The sequence below is a fragment of the Alligator sinensis genome, unplaced genomic scaffold, assembly GCF_000455745.1.
Source record: "Alligator sinensis unplaced genomic scaffold, ASM45574v1 scaffold177_1, whole genome shotgun sequence".
Lineage (NCBI taxonomy): Eukaryota > Metazoa > Chordata > Crocodylia > Alligatoridae > Alligator > Alligator sinensis.
The window spans coordinates 417,857-431,904 of record NW_005842269.1 but is presented as its reverse complement, the minus strand read 5'-3'; the positions used below and the strand labels follow the sequence as shown (position 1 = coordinate 431,904).

General features: G+C 45.9%; 1 protein-coding gene across 1 annotated transcript in view; it reads left to right on the top strand.

Annotated features, from left to right (window-relative positions):
• Position 1: 1 nt before the first annotated feature.
• Positions 2-14,048, top strand: part of LOC106722410 (potassium voltage-gated channel subfamily A member 6-like) — a gene marked incomplete at its 5' end in the record, with an annotated part of 47,002 nt that continues 32,955 nt past the window's right edge. Inside the window, 3 exons of the mRNA XM_025209106.1 lie at positions 2-1,797; positions 5,541-5,802; positions 6,298-6,554. Coding sequence (XP_025064891.1) covers positions 2-1,297 — 1,296 coding nt within the window. The remainder of the gene's footprint in view (positions 1,798-5,540; positions 5,803-6,297; positions 6,555-14,048) is intronic.

Here is a 14,048-nt window from a genome sequence, read left to right as displayed (position 1 = left end):
CTACTACCAGTCGGGCGGGCGGCTGCGCCGGCCCGTGCAGGTGCCCCTCGACGTCTTCCTGGAGGAGATCCGCTTCTACCAGCTGGGCCAGGAGGCCATTGAGAGCTTCCGCCAGGACGAGGGCTTCATCCAGGAGGAGGAGAAGCCCCTGCCACGCCACCACTTCCAGCGCCAGGTCTGGCTCCTCTTTGAGTACCCCGAGAGCTCGGGGCCGGCCCGTGCTATCGCCATCGTCTCCGTACTGGTCATCCTCATCTCCATCGTCATCTTCTGCCTGGAGACCCTGCCCGAGTTCCGCCAGGACAGCAAGGCCTCCCCCCCGACTGGTTTTGGGGAGGCTACGCTGGCCGAGGACCCCCTGCTCCTCTTGCCACTGGCACCCGATGGCACCGCAGGGCCGCCGCTGCACCCAGGGGCCGCCACCGGGCCCTTCTTCACCGACCCCTTCTTCCTCATTGAGACACTGTGCATCATCTGGTTCTCCTTTGAGCTGTTGGTGCGCTTCTTCGCCTGCCCCAGCAAGCCTGAGTTCTCCAGGAACATCATGAACATCATCGACATTGTGGCCATCATCCCCTACTTCATCACGCTGGGCACCGAGCTGGCGCAGCAGCAGCAGAAGCAGAGGCAGCAGCAGCAGCAGCCTGGGGCTGGCGGCAGTGGGAATAACGGGGGCCAGCAGCAAGCCATGTCACTGGCCATCCTCCGTGTCATCCGCCTGGTTCGGGTCTTCCGGATCTTCAAGCTCTCCCGGCACTCCAAGGGGCTGCAGATCTTGGGGAAGACCCTCCAGGCCAGCATGAGGGAGCTGGGGCTCCTCATCTTCTTCCTCTTCATCGGAGTCATCCTCTTCTCCAGCGCCGTGTACTTTGCAGAGACCGACGATCCCGACTCCTTGTTTACCAGCATCCCGGATGCGTTCTGGTGGGCGGTGGTGTCCATGACCACTGTGGGCTACGGGGATATGTACCCTCTGACGATTGGGGGCAAGATCGTGGGCTCTTTGTGTGCCATTGCTGGCGTGCTGACCATAGCCCTGCCTGTGCCCGTCATCGTGTCCAACTTCAATTACTTCTACCACCGAGAGACTGACCAGGAGGAGCAGAGCCAGTATACCCATGTCACCTGTGGCCAGCAGCAATCTCCCTTCTCTGAGCCCAAGAAGGGAGATAGTACTTCGTCCCTCAGCAAATCAGAATTTCTGGAGGCAGAAGATTTGGAGTCCATGAAATATCCCAACTTCATTGCAACCAACAGCCAGGGCTACAAAGAGAAGAAAATGCTGACAGAAGTGTGACAATCTTCTCTTTTGGGGTGTGGATTAAGACTCTTCCTTTTCACAGCCCTTATCCCTATATCCAGGATCCTGTTGTGCTACCTGTTCTGCACTTGCAGCTGAATACGGTCAGGACAGCACATCAGATTGTGAACCGTGATCTTGAAAGCACAGTGATTGTAATTGGGGCACTCTTGTCCTGACTTGCCATGACTCGTTAGCTTGTGCAGTCAGATGTCCTTGCTTTACTCTGTGAGGTGCCCTTTCTTGTCCCCTTACCCTTCCATTTTACGGCAGGAGAGCGTGCTTTTGGCCAGTAATAGCACTGAAGACTAATATTTCTCCCTTGCACAAGAGAAGCCCCAGCTATGTTTGCAGCTAGAAGGCCAGGCAGGGAATAGTTAAGAGGGCTGCAAACATCTGGCTCAAGCTGTGTCCGGAGCTCCTGTTCCAGCACTGTGCCCTTGGCGCTGGGATCGGTCACGCCTGCCATACCATAGCCTCTGCATAATGGACAGGCTGTATCCACGCATCACAGTGTGTTCTGCAGCTTATAGGGAAATTAAGCAAACAGATGTCTTCCCCTGACACCTTTTGCTCTGTTTGCTTATAGATGCACAGATCCAGGAGCACTTTAGTTTCTTAACTGGTTGTGAGGATTATTGTCCCAAATTTGTCACAGCTGATGTGTTCAAAAACAGGCCTTTTGTGTTTTAAGTCAATGGGCTTGGTAGAGACTGTCTTAATTTTTTGTTTTAGTTTGTTTGAACATATCTTTGTTTACATTGGGTGTTACTTAGTATTTATTATAGCAATTAAACCTTCACAGTAAGTGCCTTCCTATGCAAGGCATGTTTGAAATGATTCATTTTTACCATGAATGTATTAAATAACAATGTTTAAATGTAACATGCTTTATGTGGCAAGTGCCCAGGTCTGTACTCAGACACACTGGGAACAATTGACTTCAGTGGGGTTTGCCAGGACTTGTATAAAGTAGGGAACTGTGCAGTGATTTAGTTATACTGCTGAAAACCCCTATTGTAAATACACTGCCCTGGTGCAAATCAGGAGTTGTACTAGTGATTTGTATTAGTGTACTATTAATTGGGGGCATAGGTGTTAGGGATTTGCATTGGCACCAGTTCAGATTTTCCCTAATTCATCTGACTAAATCTTAAAAGCAGAATAGTGATCTCTCAAATGAGGAAGAAGCTTCATGTTGAGAGGAAACTCTTGTTTTCCAATAAATGCTCAAAACAATTAGTTTAGCTGGAAAGTGAAGTCACACCTATTCACGTGCTCCAGGTTTTTGTGAGAACAACTTTAGTCAGTGATGCCAAAGGCACATCCTGGTCTGATGTATTGCTTTGTCAATACACAAAGGATTTGCATTTCCAGATGAATCCTAGGTGCCCCAGATCATTTTGTTATTTAAATTAACACTGACTTCTGTCTGATTTAAGAATTGCTGGAGCACTGGAAGTGGAAACAGAGGGAAAATGAACAGTATGCTTACAGAATTTGTTGGTAAATTCTTCAGGAAGGAAATGTCTTCTAAATTGAATATATGTTTCGCATTCATGGATGGGCACTGGAGAGAGAGAAATACTGCCATCAATGCCTTGTGTTGTGCTACACATGTATAGAATGTATTATATATTGCATGTAACACATGTAATACATAAAACAACATGCATAATGGAATATAGTGATGCAATTATACATTTTCTGCATATTCTATGTAGTGTGTGTGCCAACCATAAAGCAGGGCTAAAGAACATCTATTTCATGCCTTAAGTTAGTTAGAACCATGTGGGTTGTCAGGCAGGATCCATGTGCACCTTTGGGTCCCTACTGATTTCTTGTTGCTTTGAGATCTCACTCCATACCTTGGATGAATTCTTTATTGAGACCTTTGCTCACATAGACCCTTGTCCCCCACCAAGAACCTACCCCTGTGCAAACTCCACCTGGCTCTCTCCCAGACCTCCCCAGGGACTTCATAGGAGTTCTGGGAGGGTGCAGGGATCTCTTTGCACAGGTGCAAATGAAGGACCAAGGCATTAGACATAAAACCTTCCCCCACTGAAGTCAGTAGCAAAAGTCCCATTGTCTTTTTTGGTGCAGAAACGAGCTCTTAAACCTGACCCTAAATGTTGCCATTCTCATCTCCCATTCAAATGGTGATAGTTTTTCCTGAACAAGGAGTGAAGGATGGGGCTCTACTGATACTTTGGGTCAACTCCAGGGGCTGCCCTCATCTGGCCTCGCCCTATCTGTATTTTATCATGCTGTCCACATTTTGTTTCATGTCCCTTGGGCGGAGCCCTTCTACGAATCAGTCCTCAAGCTGTTTGCATCTGTTCCTCTGTATTTGATTTTAATTGGGGGTCATAGAGGAAATTGGGTACATAAGGGCCAGGAGTCATGAAGAGGGAATTGTGGGATTGCTGCTGGTAGATTTCTTGTGCTTGTGGCCTTATTTTCTCTCCCCTTTCCCTGTGGAATTCCAAACACTAAAGGGAAATGTGGATGAGGAGGCAACCAGGAGTTCAGCATTGCTTCTAGGGTTGGGCTGGACAGCCATTGGGGGTTGAGCATAGGGGTTCATGGTGCTTTGAGAGTCTTTCAGGGGTGTGCAGGGTGCCACAGCCATGATTCACAAGATAAACCCAGAGATTCCAAAAAGAAATCCATAGTCTCAAAAACATTCAGACTTGTTGTATTCTTTTTGAGTTCTTTGCAACAAAAGAATTGCTCTGTTATGTTTCTATAGTAAAAAAAATAAGGGAAAGCTAAGAGCTGGCATTTTCCAAGGGGTGCCTTGAATCTAATGAGGGGCGCCTTAGTCTGAAAAGGTTGAGAGCCACTGGTAGATTGTCAGTGAAAACAACTAATAGTGTAGTCAAAGACTTAAGGCCTCTTTTTATCAACCATTAAAGCGAGCAGCATCAGGCATGTCATCCCAATGAAAATTAATAGGACTTAAAAATGATTTGTAAGGTGGGACTTTCAAGTGACTAAATACAAGCTGTTACTCTGATCTGTCAAGAGAGTCTAGTAAATAGCTATTACATTATGAGATTGCATTTCAGAAGGACTTTAATAGGATTAATTCATTTTTTTTTATATGGAAGAGAGTATTTTTGCTTGAACCTCTGTAGTTTAGCAGGTGCACAGTATTTTGGTGGACAAGCCGGCTATTTTGGTGAAGCAGTGAAAGGTATCAGAGGTGTTCATTCTCTCTCTCTCTCTCAGTAGAATGCCCATGTTTGGGGTAGCAATTAAAAGTTTCCTGAAACTGAGATATAAAAAACTCAGGCTAAACCAGAGCTGAGGAGAAGGGACACAACACGCTGACTCGAAGACAGAAGCAAAACTCTTCAGTCTGTTTCTTCCTTGGTCTGGACTTCCTGATCACTGCCTGACAGAAAACTTAGTTTTTAAGGGTGGATTGTTCTGCAAACCTGCATGGTCATGTGACTGGGCATTTAGATGAAAAAGGATAAGAGATGAAACAGCTGATAACCAATAACTGAACTCCAGTATCTCCTACAAAGTTTTCTCTAGTTTTCTGGAAATTGATTTTATTTAGAGGAATGCTTCTAATTGGTTGTAAATTGGTATGCTTGGTGTTTGTGACATGAGTAGCTTTTATAGCTAATAGAAATGTCTTTACATGTTTAAACCCCCCCCCCACACACAGATTAAGAAAAGCAAGCATTGCAAAAAATCTGAAGTTTCTGCAGACACAACCCAGTCTTTTCAGAACTTAATAGTGAAGTGGACTTTGTGGATTTTCCTTGTCATAGTAGAGACATGCAAACAGGGAAGAGAGAACTAAATATTCTATAGGAATGCCTAAATTCAGACACTTAAATAAAGGCAGTCTGATATACAGGTGGAACAAACACCTGTCATTCCCATTGACTTTAGTGATGTTTTCATATGGAGCATCTTTGGATTATTAAGCCATTTAGGTGTCTAGGGGATTTAGGAGCAGGATTTTAAAAGCATCTAAGTAGTTTAGAAGCATAAAGTCCCATTGACTTTTGCCAAGACTTAGGCTTCCAGTCACGTAGGTGTTTTGGAAAGTTCCATTGTAAGGTCCTAACTTCAAGCACACCAATTCAAATATCTGAGGTAGAAAAAGCTGCTGATTTGTCTTGCTGTTTTCCCTTCTTAAGTCAGAGCACATCTTTGTGAAGCATTTGTGGAAAGTCGGCATCTCCAGGGATTTGTTTCCATAACAACCTCCCAGACTATTTCTCTGTACCTTGTGACTTTGGCTACAAGCAAAACACTGGCTAAATATTCCAGCTTCCCAGACACAAATGCCCGGTTATTACAACTGTTTGGAGAAGTGGTTTCTTTTGCTTGCCCAAGAAGGTGTGCTCCCATCCCCAAACACCTCCTGCTTCTGCTCTGTATGAAATCAAGACTGACAGACATTACAGATGTTTGATGGCAACAGACAATGCATACAGGAAAAGGGGAGGCACTTGCATACGCTACTGCAAATGGTAAGAGGGGAGGAGGGGTTCTGAGAAGGGTGTCCTGAAGATTGTCAGTCAAGGGGCTGGGCAGGGTAAAAGGCCTGTAATTCTGAAATCAGTTGGATGCCAGGTCCCAATATTTGGGGAATCAGAAAGTTTGAATTAAAAAAGAGGGACAACTTGATTATCCCAGCTGAACCCCCCCCCCCCCCCCCCCCCCTCCCACCGCCCAAGTTGTATACCCCACCCCCCCCCCCCCCCCCCCCCCCCAACCCTTTGCGATTGAAGAGACCTCTGATTGTTTCTGAGCCTTTCTGTTGAAGAGGGTACTGTGCCTGGCTTGTTACCATCAGTGGCCTGGCTAGTTTCCCAAAGGAATATTTTGTAGAAAACAAAGACAGGGCAGATTAATTATTTGATTTTGTTCTTGGAAGCTAATGTACAGAGCTTTGAGGTAAGTTTTGCATTCCCTTCCTACCAAAAGTGTTGCAATCTCTCTTTTTTTTGTGTCTCGCTTTTCAGGTTACAGTTTCTGCTGGTAGGATTGGCGTCTGTTGCAGGCTGTGTGGGGCTGAAAATAGACTGACTGGTATTCCCTGCCAGGCCCCTCCACTTAACGTAAAAAGATTCCCATGGAGACAAAGCAGCATGAGTGCAGAGGGAATTCATCCCAGCAAGATGCAGGGTCAAGAAAGAAGCATCTTCCCCACTGTGCTGGAGTGAACATAGTAATTCCCAGAGGAGAAGAGCTACAGCATCAGCTAGGGTAGCAAAAATAGGTAAGCATTTTTTGCTTTCTTCTATTAACTAACTGCTTTTTTTTGCAATTAATGGGAATTATTTTCTAATTAAGATTTGCAGCCTGCAGGGAAAATCTCCTAGGTGAAGAGACAGAGAACGATAATGGGAGATTCTGAAACTGCCATGCGTTAGGCCCTCCTCATCTGCTGGCACAAATTGGTGTAAATAACAACCTTGAGCACCACATCACTCTCTTGATTTGTAGTAGGATATGGCCCTACAGCTTTGCATCAAGAAAAGACATGTATTAATTTTTTTCTAAAAATGACTTTTGCTTGTTTTATTTTTGCCAAGCTTAAAAATGGAGATCCTATTTACATCAGGGAAATGATCTGTGGTTCTCAACAGGTGTTACCTATAGCATTCCCACAGGTCTTCTTCTCAGTTATAGCAATTTGAAGTACATCATCTGAAGTTACTCCACCAAAGGCACTGGAGTCTCTCCAGGTTCAATCTGATAAGATCATTCTTACTTGTTATATAGTGTCAAAAAAGTGCATAGAAGTTTGCAGACAGTGGACCAGATTTGGATCTGAATTGTAATAGAGTAAATCCACAGTAACCCTTTTCACAGGGATGTACTGAAGTATTTTCTTCTCAGGGTATATTGACATGGTGTTAGACAGTGCCACACGGAAATACCCAAGCTCACTCTGCAGGCACTCTACAAGGACAGTAGTGTCTCAGTATTTGCATAGCATTGTACCTGGGCTAATTAGACTTGCTGAGAAAACAATGAATGCCACTGTGCTGCTTCTAGTTTGGGAGCTAATGCATGCAGAATTAGCTCAGATCTCCACATGGCACTGTCTCATACTGTGTGCAGTGTCTCTGCTCCTAAGAGCTTCCTGGCCAAGGTCCATATCTCAAAAACATTACTCTCTGCACTTACTTTTGCACTCATGAGTCAGGCTCCTGACTTCTGGGACATAAGGTTAAGCATGGGAACAGACATTTGCAGGATCAGGATTGAATCTTGTAAAATAATGAACACCTCCCGGAGTGTGCTGAGTGCCTTCAACTACCCTCTAAGTCAACAGAAGACAAAGTTGCTCATTAAATCCCAGAAGGGGCTTAGCAATATATAGGATCAGGGTCTAAATAAGACATGAGCCAGCAGAGGAAGGAATTAAACTCAAGAAGATATCATAGGGGAGGCAGCCCATGGCTTCAGTAAGGGGACTATGCCATTGCTTTCCTTATTAAAGTGCATTGGTTACATAAGGCTTTGTTGTTCTTTGGCCTTTAGTTTGTTTCAGATAGGCCAGTCTGGGGTCTGCTGTCTTGGCAGAAATGCCTGGACACAGTAACACTGATGTTTGCAGTTTCCAAGATAAATGTGGCCTTAGCCTTGCCTACTGCATGAGGATTTGCTACTTATATAGAAAAATGAACAAGTCTTCCTTCTTGTGAAACAGAGGTGGAGACAGATTTAACTTTGCTAAGTTGCCTTTTTTTCAGTGATTTTTGTGGAGTGAGTTGGACACACAGGTTTCCACATGCAGCTTAGATTACTGACAGAAATATAACAGGGCAGCTCTGAGCCCTGGGCAGCAGTGGTGCACATGGCAGTGGCAGCTATTGGGCTGCTGTTGGCAGTGATATGGCCAGCCAGCATCTGCAGTGGCTGCTATTTTTGCATTTCCCCGCTTGGTGGGCAGCTGGGGTTATTGCCTCAATCACCCCCTCCCCACATACTCTTTAGTTATGTTACTGATTACTTAAGCAATCAAAGACAGTGCTGTCTCATGGGTAGCGAAAAGGACTTCTGGGAGAACTTTGGTTTAGTCCCTGCTGCCACTGACTTTCTGTGAAATCTCAGCCATGTAACTTATCCTCTCTTTGCCTCTGCTTCCTCTTATGTGAGATGGTTGTAATGGTGTTCACCAGTGCTGTAGCAAGGGGGGACAAGTGGGGCAACTGCCCCAGCCACTGAAGTGAAGGGGCACCAACAGGCTACCCAGCCGGGGCAGGGTACAGGACAGAGCTATGAACGGCTTATTTGTGGGGGGCGCGGGAACAATGGGAGGGTGACTCCTGCCACTGTGTGCACTTCTGGGCAAGCATGGGTAGGGGGGGCGGTGCCCCCCAGATCTGTGTGCTGGGGAAGGGCTGTCTGCTGCTGCAGGCTTTGCCCCAGATGCCAAACTTCCTTGCTATGACACTGGTGCTCACCTACCTTTTTAAACTGCTTCAGAGCTTGCTAGCTAAAAGTCTGTGAATAGCAGAAGAATTTAATTATTATGACCTACAAATGCTTAAGGAAAATGATTCTGATGTCTTCCCACTTTTATACAGACATTGCTCAACTGTCTGCAGGTAACTTTAGATTTAAGTGAGAGGAGAAACCAACCTTATGTCTCTGGGCTAGTGCCTTAGAGTCTAGCTCATAAACTGCTGTGAATAAGTGTAGTTTCCTGAACTTCTGTAGGGCTGTACTGGTTTGCCCTGAGCAACCCAAGAACCTGAGAATCTGTCCTGTAGAGCAAAATGTGGCAAATTCTCTTACACTCTTAGGAGAGAAATAAAATGGTATTTAGAAGAAAATGGGAACATTCCTGTCTCCTCTTACTGCTAGTTGAGACATCTGTTGTTTTTCAATTAGTGTGATGGGATCCATTTTCAGTAAACAGAGATACGGCTCTTGTGTACACTAGTGTAGTTTTGGAATAACTCCACTGATGTCAATGAAACTACCACAGATTTATCCTGGTGAAAGCTGAATCAGTCTCACCATCTGCTGTGCTTTCACTAAGAAGCCCTGTTGCTATACTGCACCTGTGGCATAGGGGTAGGTTGTACTCACATTTGAGGCTACATTGTGCTTTGAACTAATTTGCATTAATTACTGAAATCCCAATTATGGGTTTGTCTGAGGGCAGAATCCAGCCTCTTATGGGGAATATAGTGTTTCCACAGGCTCTGTTCTTCTTTTATAATATGAAATAATTGCCCATCCTGTTTCCCGGGAGTCTTTCTCATTGCTGTTTTCCCTAGCTTTAATCTGTTGCTGTGCTCAGTCTGTATTTCCTGAGGCTTTGGTTCCTGTCTGAAGCAGTGGTCTTCCCATAAATTCATATTTGCAACTGAGACCAGAACCCAGCATGGAGATTTTATGTACAAAAGGCCCAATCCTACTATCAGTGTTTGGGCAAAATGGCTAGGGTCCTCAGTGGAATTTCTGAGAATTCAGGGAATATGATCTGAGTGGATCAGTAGCTGAGGTGGAAATGGAGACAAATATCAACTATCCTACAACTGTTCCCATTACTGTCATCCATTGTGTTGTGGCTCTGGAAAGAGCCATGGATCTGTGGACCATAGATTCCCCTTTCTTGTAGAATACTGAATGTAACACTGTTGGGCCACATTAATACCTAGTGTAACTCCACGGACTTCAGGGATGTTTTTCTTGAAATGAGAACATACAGCACTTAAAGCTCTCTAATTACCATTAGCTGGATTGCCACGTGGAAAATTATTATTGAAAAGATGGAGAAGATGGAAATTAGCAGAACTGTGAAATGGGCAAAGAACTGGTGAAAGGGAAGATGATACAGGTGTTGTTACAAAAGAGAAGTCTAAGGCTGGAGAAAGGTTACTAGTTTCTCAAGGATCAGTGTCATGCCTGATCTTACTTGCTAATTTCACTGATGAAGTTGATTGGCACAAAAAGTGATAGTATGTTGATGAAACTCAAAGGAAAGAGATGACCTTGGTATACAGGAGGCTTGAGATGTTACACGGAGAAAATTGGATGATATTGGGCATGTCTACACATGCAAATAATGTGGGATCAGTTTTAGATTAAACTGACCCAGGCAGGCATCTACATGCGCGAGGTTTCGGCAGCAGATTTGCAGATCATGGCAGCTAGGGCTGTGCAAAGGTTTGGTCCCTGATTCGATTTGGTGGAGATTCAGCCCAATTCAGTGGCTGAATCTCCAAATCCGAATCAAATCAGGCGACCCTTTAATGTCTTAGCGTCAATTTGGAGAGATTCAGAAAGATTCAGACATAGACACAGATTTAAATGTTTTTTCTACATACCTCTAACTACCATGCGGCTCATCAGCACTGTGATAGTGGGGCGGATGGAGCATCCCACAGGAGTGCTTGGTAGCAGACCCGGAAGCACTTCTGGTCCACTTCCAGGTCCTCCGGGGAGCATGTGGCCCCCCTCCCATGCCTCCCTGGCTTGGTCTGCTGCCTCCTGGGTCAGGGGGGGGCACCCGGGATCCCCCCATGGCTGATCGCCAAGCCAGGGGAGCAGGGGCGGCGCGTGCTCCCTGGCAGACCCGGAAGCGGACCAGAAATACTTCCGGTCCACTTCTGGGTTTGCCGTGGAATACGCAGGGGGCCCCCCCTGCTGTGGGACGCTCCATCTGCCCCAGCATTGCAGCATTCACAAGCCATGCCTGGTACTTCAAGGTATGTAGAAAAAACTTTTAAAGCTGTGTCTATGGCCGAATTACTGATTCTCCATCGAATCTTCAGATTCTGATTTGGCCAAACTGAATCGGGGACAGTGATCTGAATCAATGAATCAAATCACTGTCCCTGATTTGAGCTGAATCCGAATTTAAATTTAAATTGAATATGACACCCCTAATGGCAGCAATCTGTTACTGCCCCCGGTGGCCCTGTAGTGGTCCCCTGCAGATGTCAGGGGGAGGGTGCTAGCCCAAGGGATGGCAGGGAGCATGGGGCCAGGAGACAGCTGTCTCCTGGCAAGAGCTCAGACATTGCTCCCTGTCCCTAGGGGGCTGCCTGCTGCTGGGGTGGGCTCTGCCACCAGAGCCTGGGTAGGGACAATGGCCTCCTGTCCTGGCAACAGGGATCTCCTGTCCCCTGCTCCCTAATGGGAGTTGGGGACTTGGAAAAAACTGCAGGGGAGGGGCAGGTCCCGGCTCCCTGCCCTGATTCGCTGGTGGGTCAGGTAGCGGTGAGCCCCCTACTGGGTGGGGATTCCCTTCCCAGCCAGGAGCTCGCTGTTAGCTGCCCCACCAGCAGATGGGGCAGAGGGCTGGGACCTGTCCCAACCCTGTACCTCTTTCCAAGCCCCATGCCTCAATCACTCGATCAGGACACAGTGCTGGGACTTGCCCCTGACTGGAACAGTTCCCAGCCACTGCTCTATGATTGTGGGGCGGGGGCTGGAGAGCCTGATTCCTGCCCAGCTTCATGGTCATGGAACTGGGCAGGGAACAGGAGCCTGTTCCCTGCCCTTGTGGACCGGGACTATACAATGCTGTTGCCTGTAATAGCAAAGGACTGAGCTTGATGGTACAAGAACCCCCTTCCAGCCCTACATTGTAGTGAGTTATACCACAGATAAATTTGAGATATTGAATGTTTGCAGGATCCTAACATACACCCTGACATCAAGCAACTCAGAATATGGTATATGAAAGCTGCCGTGCTTTTTGTGTTCAAAGGGCCAAACCCTAAGAGTCCTATGAATTTAGTAGGTACAATGTGAAATTTTATGTGTGCTGAGTAGCACTGACCTTTTGCCACAGTGCACTGGTTTGACCACAACCGATCAAATCCTGTAGTCCTTACTCAAAACTTAAGTAAATTGAGCTTCACTCGTAAGCACTGTAGGATTTGTCTCACCTCCAATGCTTTCATGTGGCTAAGAGAAGCACTATTCTGATCATAAATCTTTGTTTTTCTCTCCAGAAAAATCCTAAAAATCAGGCTCTAGTGCTATGCAGGGCTGGCTTATGATCAGACCCCCTATAGTCTTGATTTTTGTACTTGTGGTATTTTTGTGTCTACAATAAAAATGTCATCTCAGAAATGTTTTCAGTTCAGTTTTTATTTTAGTCCTTTCAGGGCATTTAACTTCAGGTTCTTTCCTCAGTGACTGGATTCTCCTCTGGGATTCTGTAATGGCAGTAGCAATTCAAATACACACTATATATATATATATATATATATATATATATACATATATATATATATATATACAGGCTTCTGTTCAGCGGAAAAGCTCAGCTTTTTCCTATAATTGAACCTAAAGATATGGGAAAGACTTATAATCAGAACAGTATAGTCGTTTTCCCCAAGCATTGAATGGAACCTATTGGGAGGAGGTAGGAGGGTAAGCAGATGTAGAAGGTTGGGGTAACTCTTTAAATGTGTGTTCATTTCTCAAACTTCTGGACTCTAGCAAGAAACAGGAGCTGAAATATCTTGGAAAGCCCTTAAGTGTTGCAATATGGTAGAACAAGGTTGTCTCTTGCATTCTTTGTCATTGCTTTTTCATTCCTTTATCCCTGGCAAGGGAGAGCATTTATAAGTACTTGTTGAAAAACACAGGAAGTAGATAGGGAAAAGTCCCTGGTAGGTTTCACTGGGCCCATCACACTGTAGGGACCAGTTTACAAGATTATTTTTCACTTAAAAAAAATATAAGCCACTAAAGCCAATAGACAAAAAATAAAGCAAACACTGAAACTTTTGTTATACTCTAGGGACCCTATCCTGCTGACACTGACCTCATCCCTGCTGGATCTTATCTGAAAGATGTGCATTAGCTGTGTAGCATATGACTGCATAATCATATGGTCGTTTCCTGTGCTCTCCCCAGCTCCTACTACATGCTAGGGAAGTTGTTTCTCTAGCTCCTTTCTGCCTTACTTCGCAGCCCAATTTCATAGATTTCATAGATTTCATAGACATTAGGGCTGGAAGGGACCTCGGAAGATCGAGTCCAGCCCCCTGCCCAAAGGGCAGGAAGTCAGCTGGGGTCATAGGATCCCAGCAAGATAAGCATCCAGTTTGCTGTTGAAGGTGTTCAATGTAGGCGCTTGAACCACCTCCGGTGGCAGGCTGTTCCAGACCTTGGGGGCTCGGACAGTAAAGAAATTCTTCCTTATGTCCAGCCTGAAACGGTCTTGTAGTAGTTTATGACCATTCGACCTAGTCGTCATCCCTTGGGGCGCTCTGGTGAACAAACGTTCCCCCAGATACTGGTGGTCACCCCTGATAAACTTATAGATGGCCATCAGATCACCCCTGAGCCTGCGCTTTTCCAGGCTAAAGAGCCCAAGGGCTCTCAGCCTGTCATCGTAGGGTCTGCTTCCCTGACCTCTGATCATGCGCGTGGCTCTTCTCTGGACTCTCTCAAGCTTCTCCACATCCTTTTTGAATTGTGGAGCCCAAAACTGGCCGCAGTACTCCAGCTGTGGCCTCACTAAGGCCGAGTACAGGGGGAGAATGACGTCCCGAGATTTGCTTGAGAAGCATCTATGGATGCAAGCCAGCGTTTTGGTCGCTTTACTAGCCGCAGCATCGCATTGCAGGCTCATGTTCATCTTGTGGTCAATGATGACCCCCAAGTCTCTTTCTTCCATAGTGCTAGCCAACATAGCACTGCCGAGCATATAAGGATGCTGCGGGTTTTTCTTCCCAAGGTGGAGAACCTTGCATTTATCGGCATTGAACACCATCAGATTCTCGTC